At 39.8% G+C, this 21,439-nt stretch overlaps 2 protein-coding genes across 10 annotated transcripts in view; one reads left to right on the forward strand and one right to left on the reverse strand.

The window, feature by feature from the left end:
• The window catches only part of INVS (inversin), a 132,168-nt gene extending 125,056 nt beyond the window's left edge, over window positions 1–7,112 (reverse strand). For 3 of the 4 annotated variants that reach the window (XM_036330192.1, XM_036330193.1, XM_036330191.1), the window contains exons 1-2: window positions 6,054–6,356; window positions 2,529–2,658 (exon numbers count right to left, since the gene is read on the reverse strand). In XM_036330192.1, coding sequence (XP_036186085.1) covers window positions 2,529–2,634 — 106 coding nt within the window. In that variant the 5' untranslated portion in view covers window positions 2,635–2,658; window positions 6,054–6,356. Of the gene's footprint in view, window positions 1–2,528; window positions 2,659–6,053 lie in introns of all 4 variants that reach the window. The other variant, XM_036330194.1, reaches the window with a different exon arrangement.
• The window catches only part of ERP44 (endoplasmic reticulum protein 44), a 65,461-nt gene continuing 50,503 nt past the window's right edge, over window positions 6,482–21,439 (forward strand). For 2 of the 6 annotated variants that reach the window (XM_036330200.1, XM_036330202.1), the window contains exon 1: window positions 20,169–20,300. Coding sequence is in view for 2 of the 6 variants with exons in the window: in XM_036330205.1 (XP_036186098.1) it covers window positions 6,636–6,692 (57 nt within the window). In the remaining 4 variants the exon portion in view is untranslated. Of the gene's footprint in view, window positions 6,693–20,168; window positions 20,301–21,439 lie in introns of those variants that run through there. The other 4 variants (XM_036330205.1, XM_036330199.1, XM_036330204.1 and 1 more) reach the window with 4 other exon arrangements.

Raw genomic sequence — 21,439 nt, forward strand, 5'->3', positions numbered from 1 at the left:
CCCTGCTCGCCCCCCCCCCCCAGGCCTTCAGCACCCTATTGTCTGTGTCCATGGGTTATGCATATATGCATACAGGGTCTTTGGTTGATTACCTCCCACTCACCCACCCACCCTCCCCCACCTTCCCTCTGAGATTCTGCACTCTGTTCCATGCTTTGAGTCTCTGGATCCACTCCATTCACCAGTTTATTTTGTTACTTAGATTCCACGTATGAGTGCGATCATGTGATACTTGTCTTTCTCTGACTGTTTAAGTCACTTTTATAGCAGCTTAGTCTGTGCACTGATACAGTTATGAAGGAAAGTTGAGAGATATGGTAATACCTAGGGGGGGGATGAAAGAACAGGGAAGGAATTCTAAATAATGGAGACAACAGACAGGTTTAAATGTTGATGGGAAGAATTATAATAGAAGAAAAGGTTAAAGATATAGTAATGAGATTTTTTAAAAAATGGAGCAGGTACCTGAGAAGATAGGAAGAGATAGAATACAGAGCCATGTGTGAAAGAAGTGACCTTTGACACAAAGGGATATTTGCTCTGTTTTAGAAGAAAGAGAGATGATGGGTGCAGAGGTAGGTCATTTGTAAATATCTTGCTGAAAGATGAGAGAGTTCCTATTTAAAGTCTTCATTTTCTGTAGGAAACATAAAGCATTAGGTGAGCATGGAGGGAGAGAGAACTGGCAGTCAGAGGTTTGGTAGAGGGAGAAGATATGAAACCCTGATGATGGAGAAATGTGGTATCATGAGCACAAAGTGTTGCGTGACCATTTGAAGAGAGTAATCATGAATTTAGGGTACTATCAGTCTCCCAGAAAGGTGGAATTGTTCAGGGGTTGGCAGATGTAGATGGATTAGGTCCATCCAGAGCTGGGATGACAGCAGCTAGGGGCAATAGCGGTGAGGAGGAAAGATGATTTTTCCAAGAAAAGGATTTTAACAATAGGCTATGGAATCAGGGTTGAATATGGAGGAACATAAAGACAGGAGGAGACTAATAGTTGAAACTGAAAAAAAAAATAGAATGTGGAAGTCTCAATGACATTGAAAAACTATTGCTCTTATTAGTAAGTGAGCTGGAAGTAAGAGAGTTTTAGTTGAATGGCGGATGTTGAAATGAATGATTCAGATGTAGTAAAGATGTCAAGTTCCTGGGAGTAACTGTGAATACAAGAAGATGAGGGGAAGCTAAGTTATCAGGTGATAACATCCCTAACAGAGAAGAGAAATCTCAGCAGTGTGTGGTAAAATAATTTTGTCTTTAAAGATAAGTAGGAGATTATTTAGTAGAGAAAAGGGTACGATGAGGAGAAGGTAGAAAAGAGGAGAGGGAACAGAGGTACCGGGAAATATGATAAAATTCATGGCATACTGGGGAACAGAAAGCCTAGTCAGAAGTTAGGGTGCCTGGGTAGAAGTTCCTGGAGAAACTGGAAAGGTAGGATGAAAATAAATTCTGAAAGAATGGGTATGAAAGTCCAAGTAGTGTGGATTTTATTTTTAAAGCCCAAGTTGTCAATCATGATGTCACAGACACTGATGTGTAAAATGATTACAAGAAATATACATTTTTATTTTCTTTAGGGCTAATGACTTGTGAACAGGTGAATTTGTGGGTTTTATGACTTTGAAAAATTCTTTCCCATTTTGTCCTTGAATACTGTCCCTCTTCTGTTCACTTTGTTCTCTTCTAGAACTTCTACTAGTATATTGGACCTATCTCTATATATATGCTAGGCAGGACACTGAATCAGTGTCAACCAATCAATGATAGGAAGACCAATAAATCAATTTTAAATCATCATAATCCTATATAATAAAAGCCTAATATGTTAAGTATCCTGTCGTCCAGCCATCCGTTCAACCAATCAGATATGCTAATGATATGCTAAGGCCACTCAACCACTCGCTATGATGTGCACTGACCACCTGGGGGCAGATACTCTGACTGGTAGGTTAGCTTGCTGGTGGGGTCCAGCCAATGGGTACTAAGCCAGGACATGCCCTGGAGCCCTCCCGCAGTCCCTCCCCAGCTGCCAACCTCCTGCATCCCTCCCTGGGCCCCATTGTGCACCGGTGGGGTCCCTCAGCCTGGCCTGCACCCTCTCGCAATCTGGCCTGAGGGACCCCCTCCCCCCCGCCAAGTGCACGAATTTCATACACTGGGCCGCTAGTTTAAAATATTTGTAAATGTTAGTACTTCTGAAATATATTAAATATAAAGATCATTGTTTACTATCTCATTCTAGATCTCTGCTATTACAAAGATGAATTACCTTAGCATACATATCCAGATTCAAAGCCAAATACACAGATATTTCTCAAGTACTTTTCACCTAATTCTAATCCATATTTTTAGGTTTCAGGACTTAATTTGTTTATTGTTCAAGTCCTGGAACAAAATGTAAATAATAATGTATTTCCATTAAAATGTGTAAGTACAGTGCAAATTAAAACTAAGATTAACAAACTTCCTTAGTACAAAGAGTTATTTTTAAAGTTTCTGTATTTACAGGGACTGCTTACCTATGATGAGCCTGTGAAGAGCACCCTTATCTCCGTTAATAGCAGCAGCATGAACTTGGGATGCTAATGAGGAGCCAGTAAAGAACAAGTTCTCTGATCTGTTCATAGTCTTCTCAGCAACTGAAGAAACCTGAAACAATTATTTAAGCCATGAGCATATGCAGGAAACATTTCTAAAAGCTGTCTCATTAGTTGGAAATAGATATATTATAAATATGGTTTACTAGAATCTGTGACTAGGATTCAAAAAATCTGCAGCCCTGGTCCTAGAATTGCCTTAATGTGGCAAATTGGGTGACCCTTTGTGCAAGTTGCTCATCTTTATTATGAAGGGATTAGATGCTCCTAAAACCCTTCTCAAGGGCTACCCCAGGGGGAAAAAAATGGGGGGAGACTCAATATTTAACATTAGGCACAGTGCCCCCAAACCACATTGATTTTAAGTTAATACAAGTAATGTAACTTCACATAATATTAAACATTAGAATTGATATTGGGAATAAAGGTAATGACCAAGCCACAAAATAAGTATAATGTGAACTTAATTGTTAGGTCAGAATTAGCCAGATTTGAGTGCTAAATTAAAACCTAGTTCTTTTTTCATGCAGATAAAAGACAGAATTTTTTTTAAGGCAGAATTTTAAATTTTTATTTGTTGTTTCCTTGTTGCCCACCAGGGAAATACACCTAGCTTGAGACCCTGGCCTCAGGATCTTACTTGGAACACCACATCATTATAATTAACCATGTTTCATTAAGGAAATTTTTTTTTCTGATTAGTAGTCTGATATGGTTGCTAGAACTACCTAGAAATGCACTATATGCTTAGGAAAATAGTGAGTTCTCTAACATGATCGTATAAGCAGAGGCTGGATTATGTCAGAAATGCATCAAGAATTCAAGCACCTGCCGAAACCGGTTTGGCTCAGTGGATAGAGCGTCGGCTTGCGGACTGAAAGGTCCCAGGTTCGATTCCGGTCAAGGGCATGTACCTGGGTTGCGGGCACATCCCCAGTAGGAGATGTGCAGGAGGCAGCTGATCGATGTTTCTCTCTCATCGATGTTTCTAACTCTCTATCTCTCTCCCTTCCTCTCTGTAAAAAATCAATAAAATATATTAAAAAAAAAAAAAAGAATTCAAGCACCTGTTGGGAAAGGAAGAGGGGCAGTGGCATCAATGAGCTTAAACTTTCTCCCAAAACATAAGACATTCCATCGAAGCTGAATGCCTAAATGGAGGTTAAGAACTGTAAGAAACACAGGGAGTCATGGGGTTCAGGCACAGGGGAGCACACAGACAGCTATTTAAAGAGAGCAGCTGTTAATGAGCTCGTTAGTAGCTTCCGAAAGGGTAGGCAAGGCCCTCTTTTGACTTTACCAAGGAGCATCACGCCAATCCTTGTGACTCCCGAGAATTTGAGAGTTTTGTAAGATAAATGATCACTACTGATGAGCTAGGACTTGTGTTGTCACTGACAGGGATTTTTGGTTCAAATGCTGCCTCAGAATGAAGGTGTTTTCTTAATCTGGGTAAAGGTCAGCTCTTCATGTCTTTATTTTCATGGGTGTGGTGAGACACTTGTCATGTCTGAGCATGTCTGTCATGTCAGAAAAGCCACTCTCACATGCAGGCTATATTTAAGTGACTTGAAAGAAGCTACAAAACAGGGGTGGGGGTAGAAACACAGTAGAGGAATAATTGCACTAGGGCTGGAGGCTCTATTCCATTAATAATAAGCAGCGTGCCCTTTGGCTACCTCAGCTCTCAGACTTCCTATAAAATGTGAAAATGGAAAAGGTAGACCACGTTGATTCATTCAACAAGTACTATGGATAAAAAAAAAAAAAAAAAAAGCCACATGCTAACCTGACTAGTTCAGAGAAGACCTGCATGGCAGCGGTGCAAACTCAAAGGCCTAAAGTAACCACAGAGGATGGTCTGATATTAAATATTTAACTGAAAGCAGTTTATAGTGGGTAGTCATGGCCTAGGCCAGTATTTTCCCTGACAAAGATCAATTTCGATCTTTACTGAGCCTATTGTCTTTGTGCACGTAAGATAACATACCTGTGAAATGTCTGGGTAACTTGTAACTTCCCTTTTTTTCCAGACCCCTCAGGGCACAACAAATGGCACCAGGGCTGGAAACCACAAATTCCCTCATTGTTATTGTTAATTGTCAACTGTTAACTATGTTAACTATCCTGTGTCCATCTATGTAAAAGAAGCATATGTCCATCATTTCACTTTTTATCCAATCTCAGAGGTTTCCCTACCCGCCCCTCTCAACCCCATTTGCTTTCTCCCATCTCCCTAATCTATCACCAATGGATTTCAAGTAACCCACTTACTTCTTCCCCTTTGATGGTAATTTATAAAAACAAGGTAAGAAAACAAAAAATAAAAAAAACCAGCCATCCTCTGGAGCATTATCCCAATCTGTTGAGATTTTGCTTCCCGGCAATTGACGTCAGTTTGGCTCAAATAAACTCACAAAAATTCTTTACAGGTTTAAATGTTTTTACGTTAACAGTACCAACTATGTGCTGGGTATTGTTCTGAACTCTCATACATGTCATTTTAGATTCTAAGTGTTCAGAGTTTTACCAGACAGGAAACTTAACTAAAGTCTTGGTTTTGCCACTATCTAATTTTGTCACCCTGGGAAAGTGATGTTCTAGGTTTGTTTTTTTTTTGCTTATTTGTCTTTTTGGCTCAAATTATTAGAGCTACTGGTTTTTTGTTTTTTTTCTGTAATCATATTTATAGATGAAAATCAAGACCACTTTAATTATAAAATGCAAAGGTATCGTCATCACTACTAATTGTAAAACAAGCCAGTGCGATAAATGGTCTAATAATTTATAACTGTACAAAACTAGTGGAGCTGTAGTCACAAGCAAGGAAGAGTAATTCTGATTAGGACTAAAGGGCTGGTTGGTTGCGTGGGAAGGTCTCAGAGGCTGTGACATTTTAGATGAGATTCCAGACAGAACAGAGGTGAAGGCCATTCCAGGCGGCAGGAAAGCTGGAGCAAAGGCAAGGCATAGGGAGGACCACAAAAAAGAAGACTGCATCCAGGTACTTAGTCGTGATTGCTCGGCTACCATGTGGGGCAGGTGACCCGGCTGGGTGTTTGTAGCTGAGACCAGAGAGCGGAGGCCACGTGAAGATCCTCAACTGGCTAATGAGCTCCGTCAACTGTCTTGTGGGGAGTGACCACGCGTTAGCAGCGCTCTCACGCTTGAGCTTCTGTTTACAACGTGCTTTCCCATCCCATCCCGTATCTACTCCTCATTCGCGCCCGAAGAGACAGTGAGGGATGCGTCGTTTACTTATTCAACCGAGGCCCCCAGAAGTGGCTCCGACTCAGCAGGCATGAGCGCGGAAAGCAGAGGCAGCAGGCGGGGAGGCCAAGGATGGAGGCTCAGGCCACACAGGTCAGGCCAGGAGGACCATGAGTCTCAGGCAGGGGCCACGGCGGTGCGATTGGAGCTTCCCCAACCAGGCACCCTACTACTCACCCGCGCCTCCGCCAGGACTCGCGTCCCGGGGGCGGCTCCAGGAGGCACGACCCCCACTGGGCCGCCCCACCCGCCAGGAGCCAAGACCGTACCTACATCCGGCCGGGGCAGATCCCCCACTGCGCTAAATCTAACGGGGTCCCACTGAAGGCCGCTGTCTCTGGACCGCACACCCTTCTGGGAATTGTAGTCCCCATCCCTCCGAAAACACCGGGTACTCTCGCTCTCCGCCCTTTCTATCCCACAGGGCCTCGCGCGCACAGAACCCAGTAGACCTGGGCTGAGAGCCTGACGGGAAAGGAGTTCTGGATGCGCGATGACGTGCTCAGCGGAAGTGGTCAAGGACTACGTTTCCCGACGTGCTCCGAGGTGGGCGGGACCCGGAAGTGAGGGTTGAGAGGCCTCTCTGGAAGTTGTCCCGGGTGTGCGCCGCGGGAGCTCCGGGTCGAGAGGACGGGGTGTCGCTGCCGGGAGATTCCTCCGCTGCCGCCGGCCCCGGGAGCCCTCCCTTTCCTAACCCAACCCCACCTTACCCAGTCCCAGCGGCCAACGCCTGTCCCTGCAGCGGATCTCAGCGTTACCATGAATCCTGCCGTCTTCCTAGCCTTCCCCGACTTGAGATGCTCCCTGCTGCTCCTGGTAAGTGAGGGGAGGAATGACAGACCCTTCGCCAGACGCGCGGACGGCGGGAGGCCGTCGCCGAGGGGGACACCTCGGCCCCTACCCCTGCTTTCCTATCTTTTTCTTCGGTGGCGAGGAGTACACCCTCCGCCGCCGCCTTCACTCTCGGCATTCGTCTGTCCACTTTCCAGGCCCGGGGTCCCCGAGGCCTGAGAAACCGCGGCCGGCGCTTGGGACCCATAAACGGGAGAGTGAGCCCTGGGGAAAGGCTACGAGGGCGGGTCACAGCCGGGCTCGCTCCTCCTGTGCCCAGAGTACGGAGGTTGTCTCGGGCGCGAGGGCTCCTGGACCGGGCGGTCGCCCGAATCGCCAGGGACGGGGGGTAGACCGATGCTGTTCCCTCGCATCACCTCCTTTCGGAAGGGGTGAGGCCCGCAGTTGCCGGGGTCGTGCGAATCTCGCCCCGGAGCCCTGAGCCGGTGCCCGGGTTGGCAGGGCTCTCTGTTGTGGCTTGATATGATTGGCTGGGAACCCGGAACCGGAGGCTGGCTTGGTCTCCAGTGGGGAATAAAGGTTGGAGGCTGGAATTACTTGCAGCCCGGGGCCCGAGACCTCCCTCAGCTTTTGTTACAGCCCCTCTCCCAAATGTAAGCCGAGTTGTTGTTTGGTGTTCCTGATTTGCGGGCGATCACATTTTTTTTTGCACCCATATGCACTCATTCCTGAACTTCTCCTCCTGCTCAGCTCCATCCCATCCTATAAAGGAATCCTTCCTCAGCCCCCTTTCCCCCAGAGTTCATCGTGAGTGTGCAACCCAAGTAAGCCATCCATGCTGCAGGTCAAATTGAGACAAAAGTGAAGGGCTAACTCCATATGGAAAAAAAAATGACATACCTTTAATTGTGCTGTTATATAACATTGGGAAACAACTTTAATTGCAAAATTTTTTAAAAATACAATTTTATTTCAGAGAAGAAGGGGGGGGGGGGGAGAGAGAAAGAAACATCAATGATGAGAAAGAATTATTGATCAGCTGCCTCTTGCATCGAGCCTGCAACCCGGGCCCTGACCCGAATTGAACTGCAACCTCCTGGTTCATAGGTCGACGCTCAAGCACTAAGCCACGCCGGCTGGGCAATTGTGGATTTTTTAAACACCAAATTTAAGATGGACATTAAGTCAAAATCACTTTCTTTACAATTTAAAAAACATGATTAAGTCACTCAGAGGAAATCATATAGCTGGTTACCAGGAGAACTGAGACTTCAATCAGGTCTCTTGACTTACAGTGCTTATTTCACCATAGTACATTGCATTTTTAATATTTGTGTTTAAAATAGTTTCCCTTCCTCCCTGTACCCTTCTTCTCACTTACCTCTGTGATTTACAAGTCATACATGAAAACCATATACAGTATTAACTTGAACCTTTTCAGTGGAAAAGCACTATAAAGAAAACTAAAGGGGCTGGCTGTCAATAGTTTTGAGAACTAAAAACTGTATCTGTATATAAATGTGTTAGTATTAAATGATTAAATGATAAAGTGTCTTATTGCCACTGTACCACAATGAGTGACTTCTGTATATGGGAAAATATTCTGTATAAAGTTGATTTTTGGTCATTTCATTTTACACTGTGGTTCTCTTTTCCTTCTCATTGTTATTAGAGGCCAGTCTCTTTTTAAGGACACTAGATAATATTATTTTTTATATCCATCTAGTGGCCTGAAATATGAGTTGTCTGCCAGAAATCACTTTTCAATTACAAAAAAAAAAAAAAAAAAAGCAAAGGGAAAAAAAATCTTAAAATAGTGGAAAGAAAAGTTGACACTAAATAGAAAGTTATATCAGATGTACTTGAAATGGTATGTTTGATTGGAGAGCTAAGTTTAAGAAGAAGCAAGAATTTGTTTTGAAATAATTTATGCTTTTTATAGGAAACCTACAAATCCAGTTAAAGATAAAAGAAGGAATTTTTTTTTCTGGTAATTCTAAAATCTAGTTAACATTTTGCATATTTACCTAAGTAAATGTAGAGAAATAGAAACTTAGAAATCATTTTAGAAAATACCTGTAAGATTAATGGGCTGGAAAATAAAGCCCAAGAAAAAGTTTAACAAACAAGAATTACAAGACATGCTAGATCCAATTTAAACACAGTGTTTACCAAAGTAGTTTTAGCAATTTATACCAGTTAGCAAATATTTGTAAAATATCTGTCTAGTCGTAATAAGCTATTTATCTAACTGGAAATTATGTCTCAGTGATGGAATTTGCTTACTCAGTACCTGTTTGAAAATATGTCCTTTATCTTTCCCAATGTATTTTATTCCTCCTCCCTCACTTCTGTCAAATTTGTTTATTCCCTCCCATGTACAACCGCTGAGTATTCAAGTTTCCACCTAGCTGAGGTCATCATTTTTTCCTTAAGTAGCCTGTTCTAAAAAGCCACATATCCTCTTACTACAATAATTTTTTTCAGGCAAACTATACCTCAGCCCTAAAGGACTAGATCTATCCAAACTTAGTGGTGTTCATAAAATAACAACTGAAACATAATCCTAAACTTTTGTAGGCAAGTGGTTTCCCCTGATCTCAAAGGCATTTTGGAACATCACTCTGTGCCTAAAGAGCTCATTGTGGCCCTAGCTGGTTTGGCTCAATGGATAGAACGTTTCAGCCTGCGACTGAAGAGTCCCAGGTTCGATTCCGGCCAAGGGCAAATGCCTGGGTTTCGGGCTTGATCCTCAGGAGGGGGTGTGCAGGAGGCAGCCGATCAATGATTCCCTCTCATAATTGATGTTTCTATCTCTCTCTCCCTCTTTCTTCCTCTCTAAAATCAATAATATATATATATATATATATCATAAATACAAAATTATAAAAAATGTACAAAAGAGACACATACAATGATATTTACTGCAAATCTTCAAATATATCCTCAGATAATTTTTCTAGAATTATATTTCTTGGATCCTATGGTATGTCAGTTATTTAGGATGTCTGATACATTGTACCAAATTGCTCTACTGAAAAGTCTACCAATGTGTATTCCTACCAATGGTGTATGTGTATTCTTCCCCACACTAAACAATCAGTGGGTGTTTTGTCATATATGCCAATTTAGTAGTCCAAAAACGGTATCTGACTTAAAATTTACATTTATTTGATTACTACCAAAGTTGAATATTTTTTCATATTTATTAACCATTTATATTTCTCTATGTGTATGTAATGTAAGTGTTCACATTATTTGTCCCCTTTTAAAAAAAATGTTTACTTTTTACTTCCTCAAGTTATTCAGAATAGAATAGTAAATCAGATAAGATACGATTTGAGGACAATAGAAAGTGTTATTACTTTGTTCATTTAGTGTCTGCTCAAGAGGTAGCATAGTGCAAAAAATCCTGGACTAGATGTTAGGGCATCTATACACAAGTTCCAAGTCTTCCATATACTTAATACTGTAACTAACCTAGAATAAATCACCTATCTAACTTTTTTGTAAGCACATTGAATTTAATGATTCCGTGGTTCTTTGTGCAGTCTATCTTGTATTTCAAAAAGGAAATTTCTCTAACTCCCCTAATTAATAGAGTTAATATTTAACTGGGTATTTCCTCCAAAAAAAAAAAGTCTGCTAGCTTTTCAACATGTTGCAGGTCTGTGCCCCCTCACTCTGTTATTCAGGGTAAAGAATAGCATGCTTTGGTCACAGCTCTCCTGATATTGGCAATTGCTGTGCTCCCTTTCATCTAACCAAGTAAGTGATTAAAAATAGTTGGACTTTTCACAGCCTTTATTGATCTTTAGTCTACCTTTCATTCCATAGAGAGGCGCTTTCTGTGACCTAGGCTGCAGAGACTTTTTTTCATTGGTATTTTTACTTTCCTCCTGTTATTTGAATGCCTGTTTGCTATTTTCTATGAAGGAGAAAAATATATTTGATATTCATATCATGCTTCCAAGAAATTTATAATTTGGTGGGGGTAGAGAAGATGTGTATGTCAATAATTAGAATTCCAAAAGGGAAGTGATAGCTGCCCTAGTGTACTTGTAGAAGTGGGTTACAGATCTTGCTACATAGAAGTGTGGTTGTGAACCTAGGCATCTGCATCACCTGGGAGCTGCTTCAGCATCCTCACACCAGGCCTACTGAGTCAGAATCTGCAGTTTAACAACATACCCAGCTGACCATATATACCCATTATAGAGGACAGCTGTAGATGTTTGAAAGAGGCATTACTTACCTGTCAGTGGGAGAATAGGAGAAGTCTTGAAAAAAGACGAGAGTAGGGCCTTGAAAGGTTAATTTTCAGTCCTGAATGGAATGAATAAAAAAAGTTTAATAACTTAATAAATCTTTAACATGAGTACCTGTTTTGTTTTGCTTTTTTAAGAAGTCTGCCGTCTGGCTTGCTGACATGGCCAGATGTCAGAATTGGCCCTAAAGAGTCTTGCAAACCCTTTGGTGAATTTCCATGAGAACAGGTTATTATTTTCTTAGCCAAAATAAAGATCGTGGTCTTTTAATAGATTCTCACAGCATTCCAATTACTCCTTTCAAGAGAGGAGGGAAAAATGCCACTTTGCAGAAGGGTCTTGTGTAATACTGTAGATCTCAGGTCTTGGTTCTGTCTTTGAGGAGATTACAATCAAGTTCTAACTGCTTTTATTCTATTGGTGATGTTCTTAAGTGCTCTGTGATTTTTCCAGCCCTGTGATTTTCTCATTAAGTAGAACCTTGAGCATTATATTTTAATGTGTCTAACTTTTAGTCAGCTGAATTTGTAGACATGAACATTGTTAATATAATAGTTAAAAGCAATGAAAATAAGGAAGAAATCATCTCAGGAAAACATTCTAGTAGTATATGAGCTAAGGAAAACCGTTGGGAGAATAGCCAAGTGCCAGTTCTTTTTCCTTGGGATTATCAGAATCTATTCATGGGACTTTTGATAATTGGATTTAAGAACTTTTTTAGAAAAAGGTCTTTAGGAATCAGAAGAATTTTTGATCCTGGTAAAAGTAATTGAGGCCCTTTTTATTTTTGTGGGACTCTCTCATCAGTGTCTTGCTCAGTTCAGTAGTTGGGAAGGGATATAAAAACCATGCAGTTATAATGACTGAAGTTAGAATTGTCTAGAGTTGTGCTGTAAATTCAAATTTATTAAAATTAAATAAAATATAAAGTTCCATTCCTCAGTTACAGTAACCATATTTCAGGTGCTCAATAGTCATGTAGCTAGTGGCTGCTGTATATATCAATACAGATTATGGAACATTTTTATCATTGCAGAAAGTGCTGTTGGATAGGGAGAACTTCACTTTCCTCTATCTCAGAAAGAAAGACAAGTTTAGGTTAAACCAGGGGTGGGCAAACTTTTTGACTCAAGGGCCACAATGGGTTCTTAAACTGGACCGGAGGGCCGGAACAAAAGCATGGATGGAGTGTTTGTGTGAACTAATATAAATTCAAAGTAAACATCATTACATAAAAGGGTACGGTCTTTTGTTTTTTTTAGTTTTATTCATTTCAAACGGGCCATATCCGGCCGGGGCTGTAGTTTGCCCACGGCTGGGTTAAACAATGAGGAAAAGGTCTCAAGTAGTGTTTCAAAACTGGAACATATATCTTGTCTGTCCAAGGGCAATCACCAGGAGAATGTCCGCAAATCTTATCAGGGAAGCACCAGAAAATACTAGTTAAAATTAGAAAATAAAAGTTATTGATTTGTCTAAAAGGGCAAGTCACTTTTCCTTCTTGAGACCTTAGTTTTTCAACTAAAAATTGAGTGAAATTGAATAGACTGTTTTGGGCTTTGTGATTTAAGAGGCTGTAATTGTCTCTGTGGTAAATCCCCTTTGAGGTGACATCTTTAGAAATGATACTTTAGAGTAGTGATTTTCAACTGGGGTGTCACAAGAATTTTTTTTAAAATCTTCACCCAAGGATATTTTCCATTGATTTTTTTTTTTTTTTTTTTTTTTTGAGAGAGAGAGGGAGAGAGAAACATTGATGTGAGAAACATTGATCTGTTGCCTCCCATACTTGCTCTGACCCAGGAATCAAACCTGCAACCAGGGTATATGCCCTGATTGTGAATCGAACCCACAACCTTTTGGTGTACAGAATGATATTCCAACCAACTGATCCACTTGGCCAGGGCATGCCACAAGGATTTTTAAAACATGCAAAACCTACCTATTTAGGGGTACTGACATTTACCCCCTTAGATTATAAAATAAAAAAATGACTACAGCCAATACAACAATGGCCATCTGGTGTGAATGAATCAAAATTACACCCTTTTTTGTCACACCAGCAAAAAATATATATTTTTGGTGTGCTGCAGAATTTTAGTAAAATTTATGAGTGCCAGAAGATGAAAAGATTGAACATTGTTGCTTTAGAGGAAATTTTACTTTATTATTTTTAAAAATATATATTTTTATTGATTTCAGAGAGTAAGGGAGAGGGAGAGAGATAGAAACATCAATGATGAGAGAGAATCATTGATCAGCTGCCTCTTGTGCACCCCACACTGGGGATCGAGCCTGCAACCCAGGCATATGCCCTTACTGGGAATCGAACTGTGACCTCCTGGTTCATAGATAGGTTGATGCTCAACCACTGAGCTCAACCTGCTGGGCAAGAGGAATTTTTATTGACTAAGAACATACCTACATTTTAGTGGGGAAATTACCAGTAAAAAGATCGCCTGTTGATATGTTTTGTTTTCCTCAGGTATCAGAAGGATACCTTTTCCCAGGAGCTAATCTTCTAATTAGTGAATGTGCATATCTTACTGTCTACTTTAAAATAAATGACTGCCTCCTTTAAAATAAATGGCTAGAAGTCATATGAGCTCATGAAGACAGACTAATATTTAATATTTAAAGCAGCTTGCTAAGAAATTTGAGCCAACTGTAAAGTATGATTTAGTGATGGAGTAGAGCTCATGAATAAGTTTTAAACAGAGTTAAAATTTCTTGGTAGTTGAAACAAGATACTCTCATAGTTAAATGCCTGATATTTTGCTGTTCTGTTGTATTTGGAGTTTTGGAAAATTCAACTTTTAAAAAGTTACTGACACAGCAATGAAGTCTATCTCTGCAGAAAGAACAGTTTCAAGTAAAGTGTGATTTAGAGTTATCCTGAGAAGAAATTTAGACATTCTAAATTCTTTTGATTTCAGGCCCAACTGCAGTAAAATCTCTGCTACCTGGTGACAAGCTCACACTTCTGTAATGACATCACATTCTGAAAGAGCTAAGAGAATAAAGAAGAGCTATTTGTTGTTGGTTTTTTTGTAGCCAAAGTAATTTCTTAGAAAACATCTACTTAAATTGACTCATTCATCAAACTTTCTAGTACCAGTTTTTACTATAAGAGTTGATACTAATTCTCTTAGAAAGTCTTTGATCTGCTTACAGTTAACAAAAGTATCACAGTATTGCAAAATACTTGGCTCTTTGCTTAATCTTCGAACGAACAGAAACCTTAATTTCACTTGAGAGCTATAAAAACTATACTACTTTTTTTCCCATAGACTGGGCACTGTTTAACATTTTAATGTATAGTTGACTCTTGAGCAATGTGGGGATAAGGATCGCTGACCCTACCCCCGCCCTCCCCACACACACACTGTTGAAGATCTTTGTATAACTTTTGACTCCCCCAAAACTTAACTAGTAGCCTACTATTGACCAAGAAGCCTTACCAATAATATAAACAGTTGATTAACACATTATTTGTATTATGTACTGAATTTTTACATTAAAGTAAGCTAGAGAGAAAATGTTAATAAAAAATCATAAGAAAGAGAAAATACATTAACAGGATTACATGTATTTATTGAACACAACTACAACCATGTATGAACCCTGTTTAGACACTTGTTTGGAGAAGTCACTTAGCCTATTTGAGTCTTATCATTTAACAAATATTTGCACTTATCATATGTCATGGTTGTACCCATGCATTTCAAACCTGTGTTGTTTAAGGGTCAACCATATGTCCTTCTATTTTTTTGTGTATATATTTGAAAGGACTTTTAACAGTAACATATACATTTTGAGCAAGGTCGGATTGGGCTCTTGCTCTTATTTGATCCTGGTATAGAGTGGTAGACCATTGGTGACCTGGATTATAGGAGCAAAAGATGCCCATGTGTGTACATGTGCTTGTACCCATATAACTTGACCACTAAACTTAAAAAGTTATTTAACCTTTCTGAGCTTCCATTTTCTCACCTATCAAATGGGGATAAAGACCTCTTCTGCAGAGTTCTGGGAAGACAAAATGAGACTCTTTGTGAATGTGTCCATGGCACATTGTAGGCCCTTACACTTTTCTGGTTTCTGCCACATATTAGGTGTTCAAAAAATGTTGTTTAGATGAGGGACAGTGAGTGAGTGAATGAATGAATCATTTTTTTGTAATTTTCAAATTGTTCATCCAGTGGTATTAAAATTGGGTGCACTAAAATGATGAACTGGCATGACTAGTGTCCAGCCTCTGTGGTCTTCTAATGCTCATAATTGCACTGTCATAAAAACAGCCTAATCGTGTGACTATTAAGTGAGTAAGTTATCTGCCTAGCTCTGTTTTTTAACTGTACTTAGTTTTGTACTTATATTTATTTTGTAATGATGAACCCTGTTTAGACACTTGTTTGGAGAAGTCACTTAGCCTATTTGAGTCTTATCATTTAACAAATATTTGCACTTATCATATGTCAGATATTGCAAAGTTTCATTTTCCTTATTTATAAAGTAGGAATAATATAATTCCTGCTTCAGCTTCAGAGTTGCTGTGAATATATAAAAAATAATATATGTGCTTGTGAACAGTAAATATAAGTTGTTACACTGGAATATTGTTGCATGCTTCAAACATGCTTATTACTTGGATTCTTCCATTGGAAGCCTAGGTATGCAATGTATATTCCTTTCAGGGAGAGTTGGTACATTATGAAATAGTTTTGGATTTCCAGGATAACTGACAATACTAGACTGTAGATTGACATCAAAGCTAGAAAGGCCTAGTTCATTCCTGGCTCTAACTATGTGATATTAAGCAAATTTCCTTATCTTTCTGACCCTCAAATTTTCTATTTTAAAAGTGAGGATAATTCTGCAAGGTTGTAAGGTTAAGGTATATATAAAGTACTTTGCATTACCTGGCATATAGGATGTATTTTTGTTTTGTAAGGTAATGAATAGAGAAGGAAACCTTATCAAACTGATGAAGTCATCATTATGAAATGGAGAAAGTACCTTGGAGGAGAATAGTGCTTGTGCTGGCCATCTTTCTGTGCTTTTACTATTTTTTTTTTACCTTCTGAAATGGGTAAATGGATGAGGACTTTTATTTTAAAAGTCTGATTGTAAAATTAGTGGTTTCTTAAAGTGCTTATTAACTTGTCTCTTTCCCCTGTAAGTTATGACATAGTCTTATTAAAATAGTGACAAAAATAACTATGATTGATAAGAAATAACTAACTTGATATGTATGTCTGCTTTTAATACAAAAGCAAATAAATTCCTGTAAGTGGTATAAATGAAGTGGTGAAACATGCTTTATGCTTTACTCTTTGAAAGGTATCATTTGCTCCACATAGAAAAATATCATTTCTATTACTTTGTACACTCAAAATCATTCAAAAATATATCTTTGACTATTGTAATTGATGAGATTTGAAAAAATGATGACAATTTTTAAAAAAATATATCTTTCTCTAGTTGAATTTATAAGGGAAGAGAAGATTATCAGAGCAGATTTTTGGTCAATGAAAAAATACAGCCGAAACCGGTTTGGCTCAGTGGATAGAGCGTCGGCCTGCGGACTGAAAGGTCCCAGGTTCGATTCCGGTCAAGGGCATGTACCTGGGTTGCGGGCACATCCCCAGTAGGAGGTGTGCAGGAGGCAGCTGATCGATGTTTCTCTCTCATCGATGTTTCTAACTATCTCTCTCCCTTCCTCTCTGTAAAAAAAATCAATAAAATATAAAAAAAAAATACAAAAATAAAAATCCTATTTCTGTAAGTGTGGAAGGTTTAAAATTGCTGGTTATATGGTTTCATTTGTCCCTATAAGCCTAACTTACATATACCATAGTTATCCCTTCAATATTGCTTCAGTGGAGTGTAAAGTTATTTACACATAGTATGTATATTATTTACTGCTTCAGTAAGTTTTGGCCATTAAGCTAAATTACTGTTCATTGATTTGACGAAAACTGAGGATATGACAAATTCTTTTTAATTTAGATACTGTGATGAAGGTTTTTGGTGAGAACCTATCCTATCTAATAAAGAAGGAATATGCTAATTGGCCATCTTGCTGTCACAAAAGAAGGCGGCTCCCACAGCCAATGAGGGAATATGCTAATTGACTGCCCCACCCTCAAAGATGGTGGTGCTCACAGCCACAAGATGGCAGCGCCCAGTCCCCTCAGGCCCGTCTGGGCAGCAGGTGCGCAGCAAGGCCAGGCCTGGCTGCTCCGCCTGCCTGCCTCCGAAGTCCCCCAGTCCTCTCAGCCCCCCATCTGCCCAGGGCCGGCCCGAGGCGCAGGCAAGCCCCAGATGTCGGCTGCCCAGCCGCCCAGGGCCGGCCGAGGCTTGCGCTGCTGGCAGTGGCAGCAGCAGAGGTGTGATGGGGGCGTTGCCTTCCCCTGATCTCCGGGTTGCCTCCTGCCCCTGAGGACTCCCGGACTATGAGAGGGGGCAGGCCGGGCTGAGGGCCCCCCTCCCCTCCAGTGCATGAATTTTCATGCACCGGGCCTCTAGTTGGTATATAAAACAGTTCAAGATGGGTATTTCAACTTAGATCAGTAAAAGGCCACTATATGATTTTGCTTTTATAATGTCTTGAATACATTTACAGATCCCTCCCGCTGGGAAGATGGCTACTTGGTTAGAAAAGAAGGTTACATTGTGTTTTCCAGTCCATAATGCTAAGTTATAAAGGTTTCCTTGATACACACTTGACCAACAGAGTGGTTTAAGGTATATAAAAAGATGAACCCTCAAGAAATAGCTTTTAAATCCAAGAAGTGCCTAATATTCTGTAGCAAACTAATCAGATTTTCAGTCTTTTCTTTCTCATTTGACCCTCATGAGGCAAGAGAAACCACCTGGTAGATATGACTGAAGTAGTTATGCGCAAGGCTGTTGTGTTTGATGCCTTAGTGGTCTTTTTTAGCTTACTTTATTTGGGGACTACTGCTTTGTACTGTAGTAGTAAATTCCCTTGATCGTCTATAGTTGTTACTTCTAATACAGAGTGGATTGTGATATTAGGAAATTAGCAAAGAGCTTGTCTATATTCCCACATGACACGATTTTTGAAGAATCTATCACTTCTTTTGGAATATTACAATGCTTTGAAGTACAGCAAGCCCTTGAATAATGTCATTTTGTTCAATGTTGTTTTGTTATAAAGTTGATGAGATGCTATAGGAACTTAACTCTTGTTTATATCAATTAGCTTATGATAAAATTGGTTTGTTATATGTTGTTTCCTTAAAATCACAGAACAACGTTAAGTGGAGGCTTACTGCACTAAGTTGATAAATATACTTGAATATTGTAAAGGTGAGATAGAAGATATTTTCTTAATGGCTTATAATGCACTTTTATTCAGGCTGTTGGTTTCAGGAGGGAACAAGAGTATCTTCAGGGCACATTTTCTTCTAAGAGAAGTACAAGGTATTTGTATTATCAAAGTTTATTAATCCATTGTCAAGGCTGGGGTGATTCATATCGGTAAATTTTTAAAATGGCACTTAAAGTCAATACTACTCATACAAGCCAAATGGATGTGTGAGTGTAACCTTTTTTGTTTTTCTGGAAGTCATTCAAAAACATAAAGAAGCATTTTCATTATGTTTAGGTTCTGAAATGTTTATGTTCTAGTTCATAGGTCCAGAAGGACACATCATACATGGGATGACTAAGTTCATCTCTTGTGGACTAAGACTAACTATGTGGTTCTGGTTGATTAGCATGCATGGAAACTTTTAGATTGAAAGTTTTTAATTAAAGAAGTTGGTGTCTGCCTTACTGGAGGCTACCAACATTGAACTTTTTAAAAATGATGATTGTGCTCCCCAGGTAATAGTAGCTACCTAATTGTGAATTATACTACCCTTTGGTAATCTTCTGTTCATAATCTTTATAGCATTTCATAATTACCTACTGCATTTCTTCTTGAAATGCTGTTCTTCCTGCTTCTTTATGCTCCCGTAGTTTCTCTGTTTCTCTCTCTGTTTTGTTCTCTGTTCCTCACTGGTTGGGGGAAGGGAAAAGGCCTACATTTAAGAGACAGAAGACAGTAAGGAGGTAAATGTGGATATTCTCTGATGTACTAAGAGCTTCTTTTCTCCTTTTCCATCACATCTTGTCATCTAGTCACTTTAACTCACAGTTTTAACTGTTGCCTCTCTAAAGATTGGAGAAGCTTGGGGGCCTGTTAACACTTAGGGCCTTGGGCTCAGTTACTTTCTTGGTGCTTTAGTCCTGGGTATATGAAAAGTGGTCAAATACAATTTCCAGATTTTTCATGCTAGTTGGTAGAAAGCACCTCATCTCTGTCAGCTGTTTTCTCATTGACTGGGCAAGGCATATAAATAGTGAAATTGCTGTAGATCAGTGATTACAAAGAAATTCTTTCTCCAAAGTAGTCTTAACTCCTCTTTTAGTATTACCAGTCACCTAGGTTTATGACTTTGGCTGTTGAACTTTTCAACCCTTTAGCTTGTCATCATGACCTGTTTGCCTTTGAAAGTTTCCCCAAATCTCCTCTGTCCCAGTCCAGGCCCTTGTTTTTCTTCCTTGTTACCATTGTACTCTTTGTCATAAAAGTATGGAACACTAATCTTTCCTACATCTTGAAATTACTGTGCTCCTCCCTTAATGAGAAGTCTCCTTTATTATTTTCTGCTACAGTAGATATCAACCCCTGTATCTGATTTTCAAGGGTATTGTACTCACTCTTCTAAGACTTTGGTTTTTTCATTAACAATCTGGCTCCAACTTCATCTTCCAATACACACTACATGAACTTCCATAGTCAGGTTTTGCTACTGACTTACTTCTTCCACAGGAATCATTCTGTTTAAGTGCGCTTTGCCTTTTTCCTGCCTTCTCTCTAAATCAGTGGTTCTCCACCTTCTGGCCCTTTAATTATAGTTCCTCATGTTGTGACCCAACCATAAAATTATTTTCGTTGCTACTTCATAACTGTAATGTTGCTACTGTTATGAATTATAATGTAAATATCTGATATGCACGATGGTGTTAGGCGACCCCTGTGAAAGGGTCATTTGACCGCCAAAGGGGTCGCGACCCACAGGTTGAGAACCGCTGCTCTAAATGTTTGTAGTTTACTTTCTATAAGTCTTACAGTACTTGCATCATATATCTTGTGTGCTCATTTTTCATGCATGGTCATGAAGCTCTTGAAGGACAGAATATGCCTTTGAATTCCCTACAGGTCCTACCTGGTTCAGCGCTTCCATCCCCATAGGTTCTCATCCAGATACTGCCATAACCTTGTGGAGGAATAGGAGGATATGTTCTTATACGTGATAGGATTGTGATGAATGTGTAGAATGGAAAGGTGAGTAGATGCTCAGCCTGGTGAGGTAAAACTTTGCAGTGGCATTGCTTTTACAGTGGATTGGTTTGTCCTGTACTAGGTGTACTGGTTAATAATGGTGGATTTTGTAATCAAAGAAAATATGAGATAATATCAAGAGAAACATCAAAAGTGCTTTATTCAAAGTAATGTCCATCGCTAGCTACACATTTTCCCCATCTTTCAGGTAATTTGTGGATACTGCCCCAATAGAGCTTGCTTTGAGGCAAACCATTCAGAGACCCAATTTTCCACTTCTTCGTACGTTTTGAAGTGCTGCTTAGAAAGTGTATGTGCCTTCGATCGGAACAAGTGGTAACCTGAAGGAGCAAGGTCTGGTGAATACAGCGGGTGGGTTAATACTGGTGAATACAGCGGGTGGGTTAATACTTCCCAGGCAAGATCTGACAACATGTCTTTAACTGGTTTTGAAGTGTGTGATGGTGTGTCATCATGAAACAAAATTACTTTGCCGTGTCTTCTGGCACATTTGGTCGTTTCATGATCAAAGCGTGGTTCAAATAGATTATTTGTTGCCAGTAGCGATCAGTATTAACGGTTTCACCTGGTTTTAGAAGCTCTTAATACACCACACCTTCCTGATCCCACCAAATGCAAAGCATTGTCTTCTTCCTGAAGCGATTTGGCCTTGCAGTCGATGTTGATGGTTGACCTGGGTTAACCCATGATTTTGTGCATTTGGGATTCTCAAAATAAATCCACTTTTCATTGCCAGTCATAATTCAATGCAAAAAAGACTTTCTTTTGTGCCATTGAAGCAACATTTTTAATGATGACTTTTCGGTTTTCCATTTGTCTTTTGTTCAGTTGATGTGGCACCCATTTTCCTTCCTTTAAAATCTTTCCCATTGCTTGTAAACAATCGGAAATTGTTTGCTGAGTAACGTTTAATCTTTCTGCAAGTTGTTTTTGAGTTTTACCTGCATCTTCATCCAATAATGCTTGTAATTGTTGGTCTTCAAACTTTTTCGGTTGACCTGGACGTTCTTTGTCTTTCACATGGAAATCATCACTTTCAAAGCATTTAAACCAGCGTTCACAAGTATCTTGAGATGGAGCATGTTCACCATAAGCTTCCCGAAGTATTCAGCAGCACTTTT

This window comes from Myotis myotis, unplaced genomic scaffold (genome assembly GCF_014108235.1).
Source record: "Myotis myotis isolate mMyoMyo1 unplaced genomic scaffold, mMyoMyo1.p scaffold_m19_p_12, whole genome shotgun sequence".
Lineage (NCBI taxonomy): Eukaryota > Metazoa > Chordata > Mammalia > Chiroptera > Vespertilionidae > Myotis > Myotis myotis.